Here is a 22,535-nt window from a genome sequence, read left to right as displayed (position 1 = left end):
ACAGTGTTTGTGTTTGAATTCAGGGTGAATACGGATCATGCAAATTTTATACTCCTCAGAGCAAATGATGCAAAACACATTCAATCTGCATAAAACATGCTCGGCAATTTATTTAACATCCTAGTAGACAAATTCAATGTGGACACATTCAAGAAATGTAACAAATACAGATTATGAACAATGAGGTCACAACTTTTCAAGATTGGATTAACAAAAGAAAGCAAAAACAATCATTTTCAAAGAATCCCACAAATATCTATAAACAGAATATGTACAATACATACAAAATCTACATAAAAGAAACGACTGTAAAACGTCTTTTAAAAAGGTTGTAAACCAGTTCTGCTACAGACCTTGTCCGAGACGAGAGGTATATCGATTTTACAGGTAGATCTGTGAATGTCAAAACTCTCCCTACTGCATGTAAACTAATAACCAATATTCATTTTTGCCCTTATTACAATGTTCATATCACAACTGTGGTGCATCATATAACAAAGGCATGATGCCTGATTTATCCAAATCCGTACTCAAAGGTCATGAGAATAAAAACACAGAATATGCACAGAATTCTGAAGAATTTACATTATGAAGACATGTTTGAAGTCTTGACAGTCAATTTTATGAGAGTCAGCTTTTATGGGGTACAAATTAACCTACATGACTATATGAGATTTTTGATTGATTTTTCCCAGTATGAACTTACTATGTGCTAACATGTTCGATCAGATTCCCAAAACTTTTGGTAAAACAAAATATTAAAAAGTCTTACATTTTATTGAAATCATGCAGTACACGATAATTTAAAGTAAACAGACTAAATTAATTAAAACATTAAAACATATACCCCATCTCACCTTTGAACTTAATTGTGTCAGTGCACATACAGTATGAGTGGCTCCTACACGCAGTAGCTTAAAGCAACAACAATGTTAGAAACAAAAATAGAAATCCAGCATTAAGCTTTTCCAACTGTTTTTACCTTAAGGCTTGAATTTTCACCATGCTATTAAAGCAAACATGTAAAAGTGTTATAAGACTAGCGGAAATTACACCGAACTGACTGAGGGAGTGAACTGAGAACTTTTAAAAGTGAAAATATTAGGACCAGAGTGGACTGTGGATAAGTATACAAACTTTTTAACATTTAAAAAATGATTAAGGTCTGCAAACCCCCCCCCCCCCCCCCTCCAAAAAATTTAAAAATTTGCTTTGATTTCTGACCCCAGTAAAATTATAATGTGCATAACACCCTGAAGTAATCAAATCAGATCTAAGAGATCTAAGTATGAGCTGCCAAAATGAACCAAGTTATATGTATAATAACTTAATTTACTAAAGTTTGCTTGGAGGGTTTTATATACAACAAACATCCCTGATCAATCATTTTAACAGTCTAGAAAACTGAGCATCCCAAAAAAAATATATGAAATTGCTTCCATATCAAATGATGCTTCATCAAAAAATGCTTGAGGGAACATTTAGGCAGCTAATCATCATTGCTTCATCATCTATTTTGTAGAAGAGCTCTCCATTGTACTATTTCAGAAAGAGATCAGATGTTGATTTTTCCATGTTGACAACCAGATTGCTTGGCTTCTTGCAAATTCAGGTGAGCAGCTGTTTAGTTTCTCCATTATTACATTTTGTAAGGAATGCTTAAATGTACAATAGATACAAAACACTTCCACCACTCAATATCACATTTGCATATGCTGATTGATTAACAATTACCAAAAAAAAAAAAAAATCCTGCAATTCCTGAGATAAATCTGAGAACCAGATACCATATAATGAATATGAAAAAAAACAAAAATGTAATGTTATAAAAACAAAATGACTTTAGCATCCTATACAACATGTATGAGAACAAATCCATAAGCACACACAAACAAAAACACATCAGGTGATGCACCATGGGCGTAACAACAGAACAGTCCCCTAAAGCAGTGACAAACAAAACTTAACACTGGCAAAAAAAACAAAAAAACAACCGTAACATTTGAGCACACAGAACCACTTGTCATGATAAAAGATATGAATGCAGTTTACCGTACTCAGTTTCTCTCAGGCAGCTCTTCTGTCGTACACTTCTCGGTCATTTCCAGGCAGAAATCAGTCGTCACACTTGAGCTGCCCATATGGGAAGGTTCTGACCTCTCAGAGGTGACAGTGTCTTGGGGTGGCACAGCCTCTCTGTCCACTCTGAGGTGTGAGTGTGGTGGTTCGACTATGGCCTGGCAGTCATTTAAGCCTGGGGACGACACCACGTTGTTGTGTGAGGTGAGAGTGATGTCTATACTGGTGGGATTGGGAGAGATTCGAGGGTCTGGACCAGGTGAAACTGGGTCTGGGTGTAAATTATACAGTGATTGAGACTGTCCTGGACTCAGCTGTTCTTCCCTACAGACCTCCTGAGACAAAAAGGAGAAGTTTTCCCACAGCTCCCCCATGCAGATCTTCAGCTGGCTGCGTTCGGTTAGGAGCTTCTGTCTCTCACAGACCTAGCAGAGGAGAAACACATGCAATAATGAAGGTGACTTAGAAAAATCTAGATTCTTGTGATGCATGCAAGCAAACGCTCTAAGGTTGTTGGCGCAGCCTACCAGTTTGTGAATCTCATGCTCCAGGTTCTGGATGCAGTCCAGCTTTCTTTTCCTGCAGCGTTGAGCTGCGACGCGGTTTTTACTGCGGCGTCTCATGTTGTGGATGAAGTCTAGCTGATCTGAGGTCAGCGTATACATCTTTATCATCAGCTGAAAGTCATTGCGTGGAAGCTCTGTGATCTGGTCTATTGAGAAAGGCAGTTTCACCTGAAAGTTTACAGCATATTAGAGTTAAGATGTATTTTTTACATATACAGGAAGAAACTTAATATTAACAAACCACAATTATATATATATATATACTTACAGTATGTATATGAGTATATTCTGCAAATTTCACACAACCTTCACAGAAAATATGGAACTTCACCACTAGATGACACTGCCGTCTAACTTGTATGAAATGTTTTATTTATTTGCATTCAGTCTTAAACTAGAAAACGAAACTTCAAAACTCATCAAATATAAAACAAATAAACAACTTAATTTTCAGTAAAAGAATAATTTTTTTTTTGTAATATTTTATATGCATATATCACACACATATATACACACACACATATATAGTTGGAGATGATAGATAGATAGATAGATAGATAGATAGATAGATAGATAGATAGATAGATAGATAGATAGATAGATAGATAGATAGATAGATAGATAGATAGATAGATAGATAGATAGATAGATAGTGCAGTATCAGATCAGTCATTCTGTCAAAATGTTTAATCGTACACAGTTTAAGATGAAAAATTAAGACTTTTATTCAGCAAGGATACTCTAAAGTCAGAGTACAGACATTTATGATAAATAAATGTTGTTCTTTTGAACTTTCAATTATTTTCTAATTCATTAATAGAAATATTAATTTCTATTTTTCTAAATTGGTCATTTCTGATGGATCATGTGGCACTGAAAACTGGAGAAATTGCTGCTGAAAATTCAGCTTTGCTATCACAGGAATAAATAATATTTTAAAAGATATTAAAATAGAAAAGTTATTTTTAAATAGGTATCAAAATATTACTGCTTTTGCTGTATTTTTTGATCAAATACATGCATAAATTCTTGACAGATTCCATAAAATTCTATATGGTATGATTATTTAAAACCAACGTAAATTTTAATTTCCTTACAGATCAGCCACTGGGTATGAACGTTGTTCTTTAACACATGCTGAAGGATTTTAGGTGGGTTGGTAATATATGCTTGTAATAAACTACTGCAAAGATCTTCAGTTTAATGTCTTTATATTGTTCAACTAATCACAGCACAGCTCTGAAAATGTCATGCAAATGAAGATGAGCACAGGACACATTATGGATCAATTACAAATTCTGCTAATAGAGTCACCGTATTCTCATTTCCATGCAATGACAAAGATGAAACCTGACTTAAAACTGCCGAGAGAGCTGGTCATAGTGATCACCATGACGAATACTCCCTCTCTCTGCTGTGACCTTGTGCCACTGCTCAGTCTGTGTAAAATGGAGGTCTATATTTAACCGCTCTACTACAGAGAGCTCTGTAATAAGGCTAGAATGACAGATTAGGCTTCCAGCAGCACAGGCACGTTTTCTCCTCTCCTTCTCTCTGAAGTCAGGTCGTTTCTGGGAGAAGGCACTCATACTGTGAAGTAGGGCTCATCTGTTAGCCAGTGAGGTGAAGCGGCCCATCATCAGATGGGAGCCTGGGGGCCGCTGCCCCACTTCTGTCTGGGGACCTGCAGCTGGGAGCTTTAAACTCAGGCAGAGTGAAGGGCAAAATAAAGACAACTATAGAAAGATTGTTTCTGAAGAGATTTCTACACTATATTGGGTTCTAATTTAGCTTTTTTTTCAGAACCAATTTTTTTTTTCTTAAATTTGTGACATAAAATAGCATGGTATTACCATGGTGCTTTGGACGTGTACTATTGTATTCTTAGAAGTCCCATCTAAAAACCATGGTTCCTTTTTTGCCATCAAATACTGTTTTCCAGTTAATATATAAAATACCTGAAACTAGATGAATGTACTTAAACGGACAGTCCACCCAAAAATGAAAATGTTCATGATTTACTCATCCTCATGTTATTCCAAACCTGTATGAGTTTCCATAGTATCTGAACTTCCCTAAAAATACTACAGTATTTTTTTCCCCTCCTATAGAACTTTCCTTTCTATGGAAGCCAATGGAGACCAGAAACGTTTTGAAGAAAGAAATCCATGCAGGTTTGTAACAATATGAGAGTGACAGAATTTTCATATTTGGGTGAACTACCACTTTCAGAAGCAATACTCCATAAGATTTTAAAAGTAGTTTTCAGAGAATGCATATATAGTACATATAATCCTACTTGTAGATGTTTTCATTTTTCTAGTACAAACAAGTTAAAAACACATTTTAAAATATCTGCCACTGCAGTTAGACAGAATATATGTTTAGACAAGATGAAATTAAGTAAGTTAAGTTTATCTTGTTTTATGTATTTTAAGAAAACAAACAAAAAGAAATAAGTAATTTTGCAGAACATTAGCCTAAGTATAATGTTTACAGTCATCAGGCAATGCAGCAACTTGATACATCATGTTCGGTCACAGGTGTGCGTATATCAGCTATTTTACAACAGAAGGAAACTCATCCAATCAGACTGTAGAATCTAAAGCTATCAGTTTCATAATGTTGCTGTGAAATATCTGGCTTTTTATGGATCTGCCTTCAAAACACATTCTAAGAATCTCACAAAAAAAATTATCTTTGTAGTCATTTGTACACTGACAACAACTCAAATGGGTCATCAAGAAAAAAAAAAAAAAAAAAAAAAAAAATCAAACGACTAAATGAGACTGATTCTTGAAGATGCAATGTGTCAGTGTTGTCAGGAGGAGGAACAATTCTATCATTGGGACCTTAGGAAGAAGAACAGCTCAGAGCTTATTGCCATGGCAACCCTCCAGTGTTTGCCAAGTTACTGCAGCTTGATTCTCAATCTCAGAAGCCTGGGAATCAAATGTGGGAATGTGTTGTAATGATAATATTTTTCATAATTATTTACGGGGATTTAGCTTTTTAATGGGATCAAGAATAGTATCAGAAAATAAACCTATAAAAATACAAAATATCTACAAAAAATAAAAAAAACAATAAAAATAACAATAATAATAACAAGAACAATAATAATAATAATAATAATAATAATAATAATAATAATAATAATAATAATAATAATAATAATAATAATAATAATAATAATAATAAATAAAATAAAAAAGTTTTTTCTGATAAAAATTGTGATTGCTATATAAAGTATTTTTTTTAAAAGCTCCAGGGTTGCTGTGCTTGTCTGTAGGGATGCACAATTTGGCAAAAAGGCTGTGATTATATATGACTATAATATAATAAATAATAAAAATTTAATTACAAATTAAAATAAGAAATACTACTATTGTAATATTTTACTGACAAACAAAATAGAATTGAAAAAAAAATTACATTTTATTTTACAGTACAACTGTTAAATTACAATACAAATAATATTTTTGGACTCATAATTTCTTCTCATAATTTCATTTTCAATCATTCAAACCACTGGGCTTTGATGTTCAGGTATAGAAAACACAGTTCTTCTCATTTCAAGTCTGGGAAGATGGTTGGCATGTGGAGGTGACCGAATGAAGCTGCTGAAAACACTGGCTGGATCATGAGCTACTCACGTGTAAATGAACACAGTGCCATGCTACACTCTGAAACATGCAGCACTGACATAAATATTTATGTAATTAAATCAAAGTCTTTGTAATATGATAATTTTAATAAGCCATACCTCGATTTCAGCTTTGCTTTGATTAATCATGCAGTGCTACACTGCAAGTTTTAATATCAACTTTGTTATTTGTTTGGGATAAATAATGTGCAACCTTCTGTATCCCAAATATCAGTGCAACTAATATTTCCAAACATATACCAACCTCTTGAGTGTGCTCTTTGGTGGGAAAGGATTCGCTATCTCCATCGGAAAAAGATTCAGATTCGTCACTGGAATTGGTGTCGTACGACTTCTCGCACTTGATCTTTGGTGGCCCTGACATGCTATGCTCCTGGTGTTCAAGGGCCAGGCATCGTGCCATGGTGGAACAAGGAGAGGTAGAGAGCTCAAACTGGGGCAGGCTGGAAGGAGATCCTCCACTGCCATCCTCAGCGTAGGAGTAGGAAGAGCAAGAGCTGGAGGTTCTGATGTGGCTCTCGGCACGAGATGAACGGGGACACATTTTAATGGGCACCGGACAGCTGCTCTTTGGCCGGCGGCGGTAGGGCAATGTGGGCTCTTGAGAGACAGAAGTTGGGGACAGTGCTTGGGAGCAGGGGAACGACTGGCTGGAACCTGCCCATAAGTCATCTGGGGTCTCCTGGCCCAAACAGCTCTCACCCGGATAAGAGTGTGCGGGTGCCGCCAGATGGTAAGGGGCTTGAGAGGAGAAGATAACACTTCTTCTGTCACTCTCCCGTTCAGATTCTTGGGAACAGATCCTCTCAAAGGAAAGTGACTTGAGTGACATACCATCGGTTAATTTCTCAGCCGTCTTTGAGGCGGTCACTCCAAGTCCCCCAACGAAGGCCTGATAGTCTTTTTGGAAGTCATTTGGAGCAACTTGTGGTTCTTGAAGTGGAGAGGTTCTGCTGGTGAGTTGCAGATCAGCGGTAAGACAATGATCTGAAGATGTGACTTCCTTTTTAACAAGGGAGCGCAGGCACACTGGTGATCGCTTGCTCACAGCCAATTCGATGGGTGTTGAACTAAGTTGTCTTCCTTCAAACTCCATTTCCATCTCCATCTCACTCCCTTTACCCCCAACCAGACCGTCCTGCTCCAACTTGGACAAGTCTAGAGGCACACATTCTTCCCCACTTGCTGGTTCTGCTTTAACCTTGGAAAGATTAAGGCCCTGGGCATCGCTGCTGGTGACGGTATCCTGCAGGGAGCCATGTAAGCTTGAGGTACTGCTGTGAGAGGAGGTGGTTGTGTTGTGCTTAGCAAGAACCTGATGGTACTTTCTATATTTGGGATAACGAGGGAGGTCAAAAGCTGGGGCTTGGTCTGATTGATGCAGGTTGGTGGTGACTTTTAATTGCTCAGTTTCAGGGTGCAGCCTTGATCCAGGCAGTGGTGGTTTGGAGTCATTTGGCTGCACATTTGCATCCTCTAATCCATTATCATGATGGTTCTGAACCAGACTCTGAGGTGATGGTGGATTCTGGCTGGTCTGCATGCCATCAGCCTCACTTTTCATCTGGGCCTGTAGGAAGCGGAAGCAGGAGTCTTCGAGGTTGTGCATTCCCAGGAATTCAGCACAACACATGACATCCTGGATGTTGTCCCTGTTGAGCAGCAGCTTGGCTGTGTAAGCAAACTGCAACAGTGGGGTAAAGCCTTTCTCCGTGATCTATAAAAAGAAAACAAAACAAGCTGATATTTCAGGGTCATTAGTGGTATTTTAATCAAATTAAAGTGGCACTTTGTGATATTTTATTTGTTTCCCCAAAAACCACTTATATTGTTACTCAAGGTTTCCTGCCATCATTTTTATACATGTTCTACCTCCTTTATGAAAATTACAAAGGGCTGTTTTACTACTGTAACTTTAAGACTTGGGTAATAGTGATGAACTTATATTTCTTATTAGAAATAGACAATAAAATTTGATACTACTGTCAGTGCCAATAGCCTCATGGTTAGTGTGGCGACCTGAGTTTGAAAACCCTTTTTGTGGTCCTTTGCTGATCCCGCTCCCGCTCAACCCAATGCTTTCCTGTCTACTCTATGCTGCTCAATTCCGATCTACTCCTGTCCAAATAAAGCCATAAAATAGCCCATAAATAAAATAAAATAAAATAAAAATAATGTGTGTGTATATATATATATATATATATATATATATATATATATATATATATATATATATATATACACACACTACTTTGTCTAAATAAATAAAAAAGGACACAAAAAATGAAAATAATTTTAAACAAGTGAATTCAGTTATAACATTAATGTACAGTATGTAAAAAATGTATGTTTATTTTGATATTTGCCAACAATGACATTTAGCAGGGTTATTAAATTATTAACATTTTTAAAGATTAAGTGAGTTTTAGATGACAAATGTCATTTTAAAGTAAAAATGTATAGAAAATTAATATAGAAATATTTATATAGAAAAAAGTAATAAAGAAATAGAATTAATATAGAAAAAGAATTCACATAAAAAAACAAATTAAATCAAAATCAAATGATATATAGATGCACATAACCGTTCAAAACTTTGAGGTCAGTAAGAATTTAAAAAGTTTGTGAAGGAAGTCAAGGCTTACCAAGGCTGCATTTATTTGATCAAAGGTTTTCTATTTGATTTTTTTTTTTTTTAAAGGCAATTCATTCCAGTGATAGTAGAGCTTAATTTTCAGTTGCCTTTACTCCAGTCTTTAGTCTCACATGATCCTTCAGAAATCATTCTAATATGTTGATTTTGCGCTCAAAAAACATTTGTTCTGGTTAATATTTTTGTGAAAACAGTGACCACAAATGACTGAGAATAATCAGCTGATCCTCAAAACACATTTTATAAATCATGCTATAAAAAAACTGCATCTATGCTACAAAGTATCTGAGCTTCCTATTCAATGTCTCACAAGCTTTACGTCAAGTAATAAAATGAAGTGAACTGCATAGTGTCAAGAACAAAAATAAACCACCCTTCTCATCACTTTCAATCACTCTATCGCTCTCGCAGGTATCCATGAATGCTCGGGGCAGCGCAACCACATCAAGAACATCACCTTTAAAATAGAAAGTCATCCTTCTGAAAATACAGCTCCCCCAGACATTCAGTCAGTCCTCCCAGAGCTGCCAATAAATAGAAAAGCTAGGGGGGAAAATGCTGAGCATTCTGTGGATCTATTTTCAGCTGGCATCAGCAGCTGCCGCCTGCAGAAGCATTTCTTTATGGAAGCCAAGCGCCATATGAGACTCCTTTAATGTTATAACCAGCAATCCTAATGAGGGCAGCAGGCAGGGACGCATGTACACACACAAAGCAGAAAGCAGAGACTCCACACAATAAAGCAAGAGGGAAGCAGCTCAGCAGGGCTCTGAGGAGAGAATGAGATATGAAGCCAATTTCCTGGTCACTCCAGAATACAATTTGACATTAAGTGTTTTGAAGATGAACGATAATTAATATATAAGCAGAGGCAAATGGAGGCCTTCTGACATATCTGGGATATTGTAATATAACTTTGAGCTTTGAGATCGCAAAGCACCTAAAGTATTACAACACAGAGAATCAGCCATGAATAAATCATACTTCCTCAAGCACAGTGAAGTTCTGAGAGGGAACTCTGCTAACACTTCTGGTAAACAACATAAGCAATTATGCCAACTCAAAGCTGCAGATGATGAACATGTTTGCTTCACTGACACATTCCTGTCGGACTTCTCTAGCAACAAGCACATTTCTTGTTGTTAGAACACAATATTCCTAAAATGAAAATATTTTTATCAAAAATACAGTAAAACAGCTATAGATTACAACAGTGCTGAGTGATATACGAGTTTGATCTGCAAAGATCGCCAGCGGCCTCAAATTATTTTTGTTTCACATTCACATTATGTTCTCAAGCTCTCGTTCAGCCTGTCTGTTGTTTTTCTTTTATGCAGATACGTTTTAAGTAGTATAGTTTCACAAAGCTTAAGCCAGACCATTCTGTTTTTGCTTTAAATTGTGAAATTATTACACAATCCAATTTCATGTATTCTGATTCATATAAAAGCCCCAGTTAGGGAAAAACCATGATTAAAAAAAAAAAAAAAAAAAAAAAAAAAAAAATTGATACAGATTTTTGATCAAACCACACCACTTCACATAGCAGAAATATTATTGAAATATTATTAACATTTTTAATAATATAACATTTATATTATAGATGTCCTTAACATCACTTTAGATCAATTTAATGTGTCCTTCTTAAAATTACCTTTATAATTTCTTTCAAAACAATCTTATCTTTATAACATTTCTTATTTTTATTAATGTTAAAACAGTTTAATATTTATAGTATAAACTGCTTAATATTTTTGTGGACACTGGGAAACACTGGGAAACAAAAATAAGGGTGTTTATATGCAGTAAATGCAATTTCAGAGATCTCCCCTCTTCTGACACAGCTGGGATTTTTGTGAGGTTTTCAGTGCAGGTCATTCAGGTGCATCCTTGCAGGTTGTTAATGTATGCTGAATCTGTACCCCTGCCAAATGAGGACACTCACCTTCTGTGGCAGGTTGATGACCGGCTCATTTTCCGTCTGGCTCCTGAGCAGCAGGGAGAAATACTGGCTACAAGCTGCCAGCACTGCCCTGTGGGCACGGATCTCCCTCCCCTCCACCAGCACTGTCACATCACACAGGACGTCCTGCTTTCGCTGTTCATTCAGGCACAGGAGGATATTGGCACAATGCACTGTCGACTCATAGACATACATGGGAGCTTCAGGCTTCTCCTCCGTAGACATTCCTTGCTCAGAGCCTGTGGACGAAAGTGACATGACATGACTGCTCCACATTATTCAGGTTTCAAAAAATATTTATTGCACATGTTTGATGGAAAGCTAGTTTAAAGGGGAAAAAATATGCTATTCATCTCAATAGGAGTTCTTCAAAACCAATAATGGACAATTGCTGATGCGAATCGCACAGATGTCTCAATTTGAGCCGATGGCCAATTAGCAGCATGTGTCAGCTTCAAAAGTGGGCTGATAATTAGGACTTTGATATGTGAATTTTCGAAGCGACACTAGTAGAGCTTCCAAGAGGCTGTAGTCCACATAAACAGCAAAAGTTTTAACATACAGTATCATGGGTATTGGTCTCAAAAATAAATGTGTCAAATTTAACTATTATTAACAAACACTATTCCTGCCGTTCCCATTTTCAAGATGATAATAACATCCCCAGCGCTTAAAAAAAACTGATGACAGAAGACCTGATCCAGATTTATTTTGCGATAATGATCAGTTGACCGTGCATCATCCCTCACATATACTTCTACAACACAAGATGTGTTTTCTACTCTATTATGTTCATTCCTAGAGGCAGTGAAAAGCTGAAAGGAACTAGTAAGGGGGATACTCCAATTATTTTGAACCAGTCTAGTGAAGATGAGCTGTTGAATAGCAATTGCTCACTCTAACACACGGCATTTCAGCATCTTGGCTTTGGTAATCTCAGCATCAGCTCGTGAATCATTAACACATCTCCCAAAAAAGGACATACAGAGCCACTCACACTGACAGAGAAATGTCTTATAGCAGCTGTCACTCGCTTGCTCTACCCACACTAATGAGATAACACCAGCATGTCAATTCATTCAGAGATGCTGCTCTGAAAAAAAAAAATACTATGCAAATAAACAGAGGGAATTACAGCATGTTTCATCATCAACACTGATGCATGACTATGTCAGACAACCATGACCATAACGCAGATGAGCATCATTACAATGGCATTTGAAATATTGTGTACTGTGAGTGTTGCACATGCAGTACAATGAACTGGGTTATCAAAAGACAAATTACTCTGAGAAAAGTGATCCACTGAAAACTCATTCAAGTGCAAAACTAGGCTTAACTGTTCGGTTGCTGTGGAAACAAACCTACTACAGAACTAGCCTATTCTGTTTCTGTTCCTCCAGGACTGAATGGAAATATAATTAGAAAGCATTTGTTAAAATGTCCACGATGCGGACCAACCCTGCAGTCTTGCTAATTTATGAATCCCTTAATTCCCCGACCTAAATCCATTGCCAACACCAATATGGCTTTATATGGAGGAGTAATAATTCCTTTGATGGAAAAGAGACTGCAATAAGCATGTACACACTCTAGTTACAAATTATAATTAGATAAATTGCATTGAACATATATACAATGTATAATTCATGATAATTAAGCTTAATTTAGCATAAACAGACATTACATATCATTTATTTTCAGCACAATTGTTTTTTTTTTAATTTTTACATTTTCTAAAGAAAATGTGAGTGAAAATGAAAAATGAAATATTCTTTATTTTTAAAAAAAAAAAAAAATTTATACAAAATTTTTAATTCTGTTATCATTTATACACCACCAAGCTGTTCAAAACCTGTATGAATTTCTTTCTTCTGTTGAACATTAAAGAAGATATTTTGAAGAATGTTGCTAACTAAATAGTTGCTGGCCCACACTGAATTCCATAGTATGGAAAAAATGATATGGAAGTCAATGGGGACCAGAAACTGTTTGGTTACCCACATTCTTTAAATATTTTCTTTAATGTTCAACAGAAAAAAGAAAAAAAAAAACTCATATAATTTTTCGGTTAACTATACCATTAAAGTTAGTTTAAACTCCTTTAAACTCAACAAAAATGTCAAAAAAAGAAGTCCATTAGATCCCACATGGACAAACATTAAATAATTGATTACACAGCACAAATGCAGTGACCCCATTTTTAACACAGTCACCAAGACATTAATTAAAAAGTACATATAATTCAAGGCCTCCTACTTCAGAGTGTAATATGGCCGTTATGACCACCAAGAGAAGCCTGGCCTAATTTCATACTGACCTGATTACAGCAGCTCTTCTTTCAGTTCCAACCACTGAAGAGCTTTCTGAGAATAAAAGTGTGCTGTATTTTAAAAGAAGCTTAAGTGAGATGGTTTAACATGCTAATAAGGAGAGACTATTAGTCAACAACTTAAATAATAAGATGAAAATAAATGTAATTTCCATGACATTTATAGAGACTGCTATAGTCCAGATTTCCATTTGTATTTCAGATATTTTTTTATATATATATATATATATATATATATATATATATATATATATATATATATATATATATGAGAGAGAGAAAGAGAGAGAGAGAGAGAGAGAGAGAGAGAGAGAGAGAAGATATATAGAGATAGATAGATAGACTACCAAACCTATATTAAATTAAAAATTATATTTGAAGAAAGAAAGAAAAAAATTAGTTAACCACTATACCACACCACTATAACTGTCATTGACCTACACATGAACTCTACGCCTGCCTAATGCTCTGGTTGTGAGAACAGTTGATGAGCATATCCTCGTAAAATATATAGTCTAACCGCTATCTTCAGATTCCATGAGCTCATGGTTTGTGTTGCAGGATGTGGCAGGCTGCTGGAGCGGTGATCCAGTGCTGCCTGATGCTTTAAGCCTGCAGGTCAAGAGAGAAAACCACACACAACCAAACAGAATGACACAACACACCTTAGATAAGAGCTCCTCTTGGGGGGATTTTCCAGCAGGAAACTCGACAATGACATCATTAGTTTCGACAATGAACTATTGTGCTCAAAATAAGGTTAGCTGTCTCTCTTTCAGAGGGTCACTGTCATATTCACAAGCCGGTATAAAGGATGTGAACAAATGGTGTTTGAAAGAATGGATCCCTTTGAAAAATGCAAGCTATTTTTTGGTACTCTGTGGGAACTGTCCCACAATGCATTCACGATGGCATTCACATCTAGCTCGCCGGACACAAAAATGGCAATGTAAATTGAACCAGTTCACTTATTCATATGAATTACAGTTCTACAAATTAGTGTTGTGTAATCAAAGGCAATCAGGTGTTAGCTAAACAGCTGAAATATCACTCCTCAAGTCAATCAGGGCATTCCTAAGCAGACTTTCCAATGTAAAGATAGGGGGTGACTCCATGCCAGAGTATTTTGGGCGCTGGTTGCTGAAACAGAGCTTGAATGAATCATGGTTTCCCAGAGACTAAAGTGAGAAGTGACTCATAACTGTCTTTAATATGGGCAGAGGCAACCGTGACACAAAAACACTGCAAGCAAGCTATAAATATACACAGAAGCTCACAGTGAGCTGGATAAACATACTTCAGTACAAGCAGTACGCTACATAATACAATCAGCAGATGGTGAGACATTAAAAACATATATTATGGATATTTTAGACTAAATTCACAAGAGAATGGGTTGATACAGTAGTGTGGGATGTCCATAGTTACATTAGATTAACTTTGAGATTAAATGTTAAAAGTCTTTTGCTCACCAAAGCTGCATTTATTTGATCAACAGTAAAAACTGAAATATTATGAAATATAAATTACATATTATTATTACAATACAAAATAATTGTTTTCTATTGAATATATTTTAAAATGTTTTTTTTTTCCCTGTGACACAAAGCTGCATTTTCAGTCTTCAATGTCACATGATCCTTCATAAATCATTTAATATGCTGATTTGTTGCTCAAGAAACATTTCTTATGGTTATCAATGTTAAAGTCATTTGTGCTGCTTAATATTTTTGTGGAAACTGTGCTAAGGTTTTTTTTAGGATTAATAGGAAAGAACAGCATTTTGACATGACAAATGTCTATACCATAATTTTGCCTTTGATCCATTTAATGCTAAAAAAAAAGTATTATTTTGCTAAATAAAAATTTTAATCTTACCATAAACCATTGATTGTTTTTTGCTTTTTGCACAAAAATATTTTATGACAAGAAAACTGTCATAAGGAATATGATGATGCAAAATTAATAACTGAAGCATTTTATTGAAGGAGATAGTTTATGCAGATTAAATGCAATTACATTAATTTGCTTTGCTATTGAAGTTTAAATTTAAGACACTATTAAATATCTTATCTTATTTTATAATCCCATACTCACAAATTGTAAGACATTGTCAAAATATTCTAATGACACAGCCCTTAAGAAACTAGCAAAATACACAAAAAGACATTAAATACATCGCAATATTGACACTGTTGCCTCCATTTTTTGCCATCAGCATAGAAGAGTTTCTGAAGTGAAGAGATTAAACAGCTGAACTGTTTTTCTCATTGCCTTTTAGAACTTATCTGCACTTGAGTATTGCCTGACAACACAACAAAACTAGAGCACTTCCGATATAATCAACGAAGCTGCCTACATTTTGTGTGCATTGCAGTTTGACTTTAAATTGTTGTGGTCTATACAGCTTGCTTGATTAAAACTGGAGCATGCTAGTTTTGTCACGTCATGTCGCCTGCGTGTAGTGTAGATGGGATGTCAGCATGACCAAGGCCTGGACATCCTTCCTAAGCAGATGGTAATTGAGGCCAGCATGGGAGGCAGTAACCGTCTGAGGGTGACTGATGATTCAGCCAGCAGGTTGCACCTGATTTTCACCATACAGTAAAATATCATGAATTTCAAATGAATATCACACAAGTACTGTGGACTCAAATAGCTTGGAAGAAATGATTAACATAATCAACTAGGAAACACTGAAAAGCTTTGAAGATCTCATTCTGCTGTGATCTCACAAACCGATTGCAAAACATCAAAAAGAAGGAATGCAAAAAAAGCGAATGCTGAAAGGTTTGAGCGCTTATTATAATTTCATCATGCTCTACAAATTTGAAGCAGAACATAAATACACATTTGAAGACAGTTTATTACTTTTTATCTATGTAAGACAACCTAAGACATGAACGAAGGCATGTCAGGACAACAAACAGTTGAGAAACGCTAAAAAGCATCTGTTATTTTGGTGGCAAGACCTCTTTCTGTACTAATGAATGGCATTTGACAAGGAAGAAACATTTGCAAGAATGATACCTCAAACCATGTTAGGTAGTTTCCTAAAAATGTATTCTGATTCTGTTGACTAATTAGGCAAAACTGTTTGATTAATTAAGGCCTTGATTTATGAGAAAGTCCTGGTTGCAGTCTCAGTTCTTGACACATTCAATTATTCTCCTTAAACTGCGGAAAGCAATATTACAATGACATTTAGAATCACCGCCCTGAAGTTGAGCTGAAGTTCACTGTTGTCATTTCAATAGATCTTTCCTAAAATAAGTACAGGTATTTCAATCCACTGGGAATGACCTTTCTTTTCTGTCACTCCATTTTCTAGGACGTTGTCTATACCTCTCTTATTTCAGCTGAACCACTGACATCACATCTCGCCTGAGGTATGTTTCCTCGGTCTTCAGCGAGAGTATAACTGGACCACTCATTTGAACTCAGTCAAAGCAAAATATAGCAACAAAAGAGGTAACCAAATTCAGTGAAATCTAGGATATTCATGGTCAAATTACACAGAGTAGAGATCCTCTACAGTAAATGGGTGCCGTCAGAATGAGAGCTCAAACTGCTGTTAAAAACACACAATAATCCACAAGTAATCCCCACCTCTTTAGTCCATCAAATGTCTTGTGAAGAGGAAAGCTGCATGTTAGAAATAAACAAATTCAAACCATTGTTTCTGGCTAAAACAAGTCTTCTATCCATTATATTGCTTTCACTAGTGAAAAAGTAATCTCGTCTGAAACGAGAGAAACATCCACAGATCAAGCAATAGAAAACAGTCTAAAACAGCTCTAAACAAATACGTTGGTGGATTTTTATGTGAGAGGACAACAAGGCATGGACTTTTTTGGAAGCATTATTACGGACTCATATTTTTACCAAAAGCAATGGTTTAAAGTAGGGATGTCAGTCAATTAAAATTTTTAATCTAATTAATTACATGGTGCGGCGATTAATTAATCTAATTAATCGCAAACTAAATTTGCCTGTGAAAATACCCACAAAAGATTAACACTATTATTGTGTTAAATGAGAAAGTATCAAATAGACATAACAAATATTAACTTTAGAAAGAAATATTTTATGATTCAACATAAAAGTTATCACACATAGGCCTAAATGTTTCTGCTACAACGGCCTACATAAGACTAACATAAACTATGAAACATAGAAGATAAACCAAAACAACTTTGTTACCAATAGTCTTCAAAATAGCGTCTTTTATCTTGCGCAAAAGTTGTGCATATTTGTCAGCAGTCAACTGTATGAAATATAAGATGATGTACAAGTCTGTGTTAAAATATTTTAACCGCATTATTTTTTCATAACTAATTCATTAAGTTAACACGTTAAACTGACAGCCCTAGTTTAAAGTTAAAATGCCTTAAATTATATAATTGTTTATTACAAAGATGCAGGTTTTAACTACACAAGATGTTAATTTATGTTTTTATCAGCTGTTTGGACTCTCTTTCTGACGGCACCCATTCACTGCAGAGGAAGCAAGTGATGTGATGCTAAATTTCTCCAATCTGTTCTGATGAAGAAACAAACTCATCTACATCTTTGATGGCCTAAGAGTGAGTACATTTCAACAAACTTTCATTTTTGGGTGAACTATTACTTTAACAATGTCCTTTAGCTGTGACTACATTCACACTACTGTATCTTGTACCTTAACTGAACTACTATTGAAACTAGAAATAAAAGCATGAACCGCATGTGTCATAGAGAGCGTGACCAAAGACCAATGTATCAGGGTTAAATGTAACCCAAATGTCATACTGAAACCCTTACGCATTTACTGCTTACTACGCAGCTGGTTTCCTGCATTCATATTCAGCTGGGTTACTTTTACCTAAGTCAGCTGATGACCTACTTCAAATAGAGGATGAGAGTCACAGCACCTCTTTCATCTGTCCGTCAAAGCAGAAGATTCCGGTAAAATACAAAAACCACAGCGGTAAGCATCATGACACTTATATTCAAAGAAATAATACCAGAATGGGGGTGTAGCTGGAGATTTGTGCAAGCTACTTCAGCATGAATGCATCTTGAGGCTATACATTTGGGTTTGCAGACTGAAGCTGCAATGGCTGAGATATGCATAATTTCATAAAACGCATGGTAACATATAAAACCGTCTTGGGAATTTTTATTGTCAAATATGCAAAATTGCACAGTCTTGAAACGTGATTCTAGCAGCTTCATCCTGCACTACTAAAATGTAACTCATACTACATAAAATACATTAACGATTTTATATATATATATATATATATATATATATATATATATATATATATATATATATATATATATATATATATATATATATATATATTTTTTTTTTTTTTTTTTTTTGACAAAATATAACTATTTTTATACTTGTTTCTACATAACTAATAACATAATAATTTAGGAATAAATCAAATTTATTTGTAAATGAAATAAAATAAAATAAATAGTATTTTTACATTATTTTCAAAGGTGACATTTTGATTGTTCAGGCCAGTCATTACAGCAACATTTCCCTTATCAGACAGTCCTTAAAAACAGTAAAAATGTCCTTCACCACTAAGGAAATCTTTTAATGGCCCCATTAGCTGTGTTTGTATTCTCTTGGATTGTGTCAATGTCTCAGACTAACTCTTCTCTAGCTGTCCAACAGGAAGTGAACCAGTACTCAACGGGTTCATCAAGTCCACATAGTTAATAAATGACAGCTGTGGCCAAGTGCATTCCAGCTCCGTTTCTCTCACCCTTTGGCCTATCTGTGGGCATTAGAGACATTTGTATCATTATATCATGACCTGGCACTTCATTATTAGTTTTAATCACAATATGTTTGTGTATAGAGGGGGTATAGAAATGACTTTGCAATATTGTGGTAAAAAAAATAAATCAAATCCTCAGTCAGCCGAACTGAAACTAAATGAGCAAAAACAAAACTCTGAACACATCAGTCAGTGATTTTATGGTGCAGAGATTGAATAAAATTGACATGCACATATACTATTGCAGTGTTTGGGCTTATTAGTGTTTGCAGCAAGCAACACTGTGTTATTAATGCTCATACTATGGGTTAGAGGTTTACATAAATGTGAACATTAAGCTACAGACATGAATTATATCTCAAATTATGACTAAGAAAAAGGTTGCCATTTCTTTTCAAAGCAACTGAACAAAATGCACTAACATGTCTCAAAGACACTGAAGGAAGTGTTTTTAAATTGGGCCAGTAACCAAATCCAGCAACTGTACGCTAAAAACACACTGAGAATACAATAGACATTGTAAAGCAGGTTAAAGCAATAATTTGGTTTCTAAAATATGCTGATGTTGATATACGTTTAGTGCAGCTCTTACATTGACAAATAAATCAGCTGCCACTGCTGAACATTAAGGTCACACATATTGTGACTCAACCACTTCATGACAGAAACAATTCAATTTGCTTCATCAAACAACTGTATTACAGAAGCAGTTTTCAGCCAATGAAGAAACATCTGTTGTGTTGCAAACACAAGCATAAGACAAACAACTGTTTCTCAACCAGCGATAAGCGACAAACCCACAACTGCTGACAAAACAGGTGCTTTCATCAGAAGAACAAACCACTGTTACATGACTAAGGAGATGTTTCTGCACAGTCCATAGTGAAGACGAAGCATTGATTACTCACAGGCCAATGATTTGACCTGCTAAACACTTTTTGAAGATAAAATCAGATTGAACACTAAAGCAGACACAAGTCGCAAGTCAAATCTTTTATGAAAAAGATCCTGAGAGCAGTGAACATCTGTAATCACTACCGCAGTGCAGTTGAACCTCATTATCACATTCAGACCATGATATTACCACACTAAGGTCACATCTCTAAATAAAGATGCATGTAAGATGTTCAAAAGTGTTAAAGAAACAACAAATTTAAGTTAAAAGGTAAATATGGATTTTCTATCTGTAATCAATATGAATATTTCTACAATGAGCACAGGAAACTTAGCTTCTCTATATGCTGCACCACAAAGACCTGTGAACATCTCATCTCACAGGATGTAAACCACAAACACCTCATCCACCCATTAACCGTATCTTTACCTTCCCTGCTTAATCTAAAACACATCAAATCTGGGTCTGTGGTGCAACGCAACTGGTTTCATAAACAGTAATAAAACAGAGAGGATAACGATGATATTTCAGAAGAGATTTTGTAGTTTTTTTAAACTGGTCCAATTCAAAATATAGTAATAAGAAAGCAACAAACACAAGCTAAATTTGGCAGGGTGACTTTAAAGATTCACAAAGCCACCAACCAATGCCCTCTCACACTTCTTCTTTCATTACAACATAGTGCTGCAATTCCTCTACTTTTTTTTTTTCTATGTTTCAACATCCCTACTTTGAAACAAATTCCAAATATAAAGAAACTTTTAGGAACAATTAAGTCTATTATTTCTAGATTTATGTTTTCATTGTGCCAAAAGCTTGGTTATCGGTTGATCTTTGGCAGCTTTACTTCCTCCAAAGTCATCACACCTCTATTTAAAGACCTGAGCATTTCTAGATAATTCATGGTTTTATAATGTCAGCATTAGCCCACTTTTAAACACAGTTTATTACTAGGCAAGTGGTCGGGCAAAACTCCTACAAAGTCAAAACTGAGTAACAACACCAACACTGAGAAAAATGACTTTTAAACTCTTTGATTGAATAATTATTGACTTAAATTTCCAGTCGTTTTTCTATGAATTTATATTTAGTGTATTGTCTAAGATGATAGCTAGATATATACTATTATAGTTTTTATTAATATATTACATTTTAAAAAATATTTATTTTGCTATATATGTATATTAATCAAAACAACTGATTTTTAATTATTTTAGATATATTAGGAGGACATCAAGATAAAGAATATGAAAATGAGAGGTATGGCCTTGGTAGTTAAGTGGTTTATATATATATATATATATATATATATATATATATATATATATATATATATATATATATATATATATATATAGTACTTTAGTTAATGCCCACTTTATTTCTAAGTAAAAAATGTTTGTGTTTTTATTTTTTCATTTTGCCTTTGCTAATTAGAATACAGATAAATAGATAGATTTTTGAGAGAAATTAACACACAAAGGCATTTAATATCGTCTTGCTGAAAACTGTTTCCCATTGTCTCAGTCAGAGTGCATCCGGTCCGACCCATAATTGTACCTGCCATCTACAGTACCAGAGCCTAAATGCAGCACTAACCTGCAGACCTAAAAATGTACAGTCAGTCAGAGGAGCTGCACTGACATCCAAAAACGTTGACGTAAGCGTTCTGTCTGCTGAGACATTGCCTCTTCTGCGCGAGGCATACAACTTACACAAACAACAAGACGTAACAACACACATAAACTGTAACGAGCGGCACCTCAGGCGGCTTGGTCACTCACCTAAACTTTCACTCGTTCCCGCACGAAGATGTTCTGCAAGACGCCTTCACATGGTCTCTTTCTTCGCGCTTCGCTAGCAGCTGGAGGAGCGTGCAGGGTTATTGTTGTCTATGAAGCCGGAGGAACGGCGGGTTCAGTCTCCGTCTGTGTTGAGTTACATTCGAGACCGCGTGCTTTTGCTTTGCTCTTTGCTGATTGTGGCATTTCCAGCACGCGCCTCCTCTAAATTGCTACATTGTTGACATTGGGGCGATGACGTCATGGCGATGCGCCCATAGTAAAGAGGGAAAAAATAGCACGAACCATTCAGTGGTTTCACAATTTGTCAGTCTAACGATCTAGCGAACTAACATCTTCACACCTGTAAATTAATCACCCTCTGAAGTGTATGAGCGGACAGGAGAGCTAATGATTTCATAGATAACGGGGTTTTGACACCTCATGCAGCATTGCCCTCTAGAAAAAAATAATTAAATAGTTTATTAAATTATGTATTATAATTTTAAATAATTTATTCTGGTTATTTTTAATTATTAATTTAATAAATCTATTTAATTTTACTAGCTGTAATAAAAATTTGTCATTCATTTAAATCCCTTTCCCTTACAGAAAAACTGTAGCAGTAACCTATTGGAAGTATTCATGTTAATATATTTTTAGTATTCATTCTGATTTATATTTATTTAGTGTCCTTTTTTGATTATTCATGTATAAATTAATTTAACTGTATTATTTTTTTTTTTAAATTGATGTCATTTATTTAAGTCCCTTTTCCACCTTTCGCAAGAAAGAAAATCTGTAACAGTAACCTAT

At 35.3% G+C, this 22,535-nt stretch overlaps 1 protein-coding gene across 1 annotated transcript; it reads right to left on the bottom strand.

The window, feature by feature from the left end:
* Nucleotides 1-84: 84 nt before the first annotated feature.
* Nucleotides 85-22,090, bottom strand: LOC109054476 (transcription regulator protein BACH2-like). The gene is made up of 5 exons (XM_042741970.1): nt 21,723-22,090; nt 10,911-11,167; nt 6,557-8,029; nt 2,607-2,813; nt 85-2,504 (listed from the first exon to the last, which is right to left on the bottom strand). The coding sequence occupies exons 2-5, from the start codon at nt 11,151-11,153 to the stop codon at nt 2,058-2,060; spliced, it is 2,370 nt and encodes a 789-aa protein (XP_042597904.1). The 5' UTR covers nt 11,154-11,167; nt 21,723-22,090; the 3' UTR covers nt 85-2,057.
* Between the last annotated feature and the right edge of the window lie 445 nt (nt 22,091-22,535).

Source organism: Cyprinus carpio, chromosome B17 (genome assembly GCF_018340385.1).
Source record: "Cyprinus carpio isolate SPL01 chromosome B17, ASM1834038v1, whole genome shotgun sequence".
NCBI lineage: Eukaryota > Metazoa > Chordata > Actinopteri > Cypriniformes > Cyprinidae > Cyprinus > Cyprinus carpio.
This window is presented reverse-complemented; position numbering and strand designations above follow the sequence as displayed.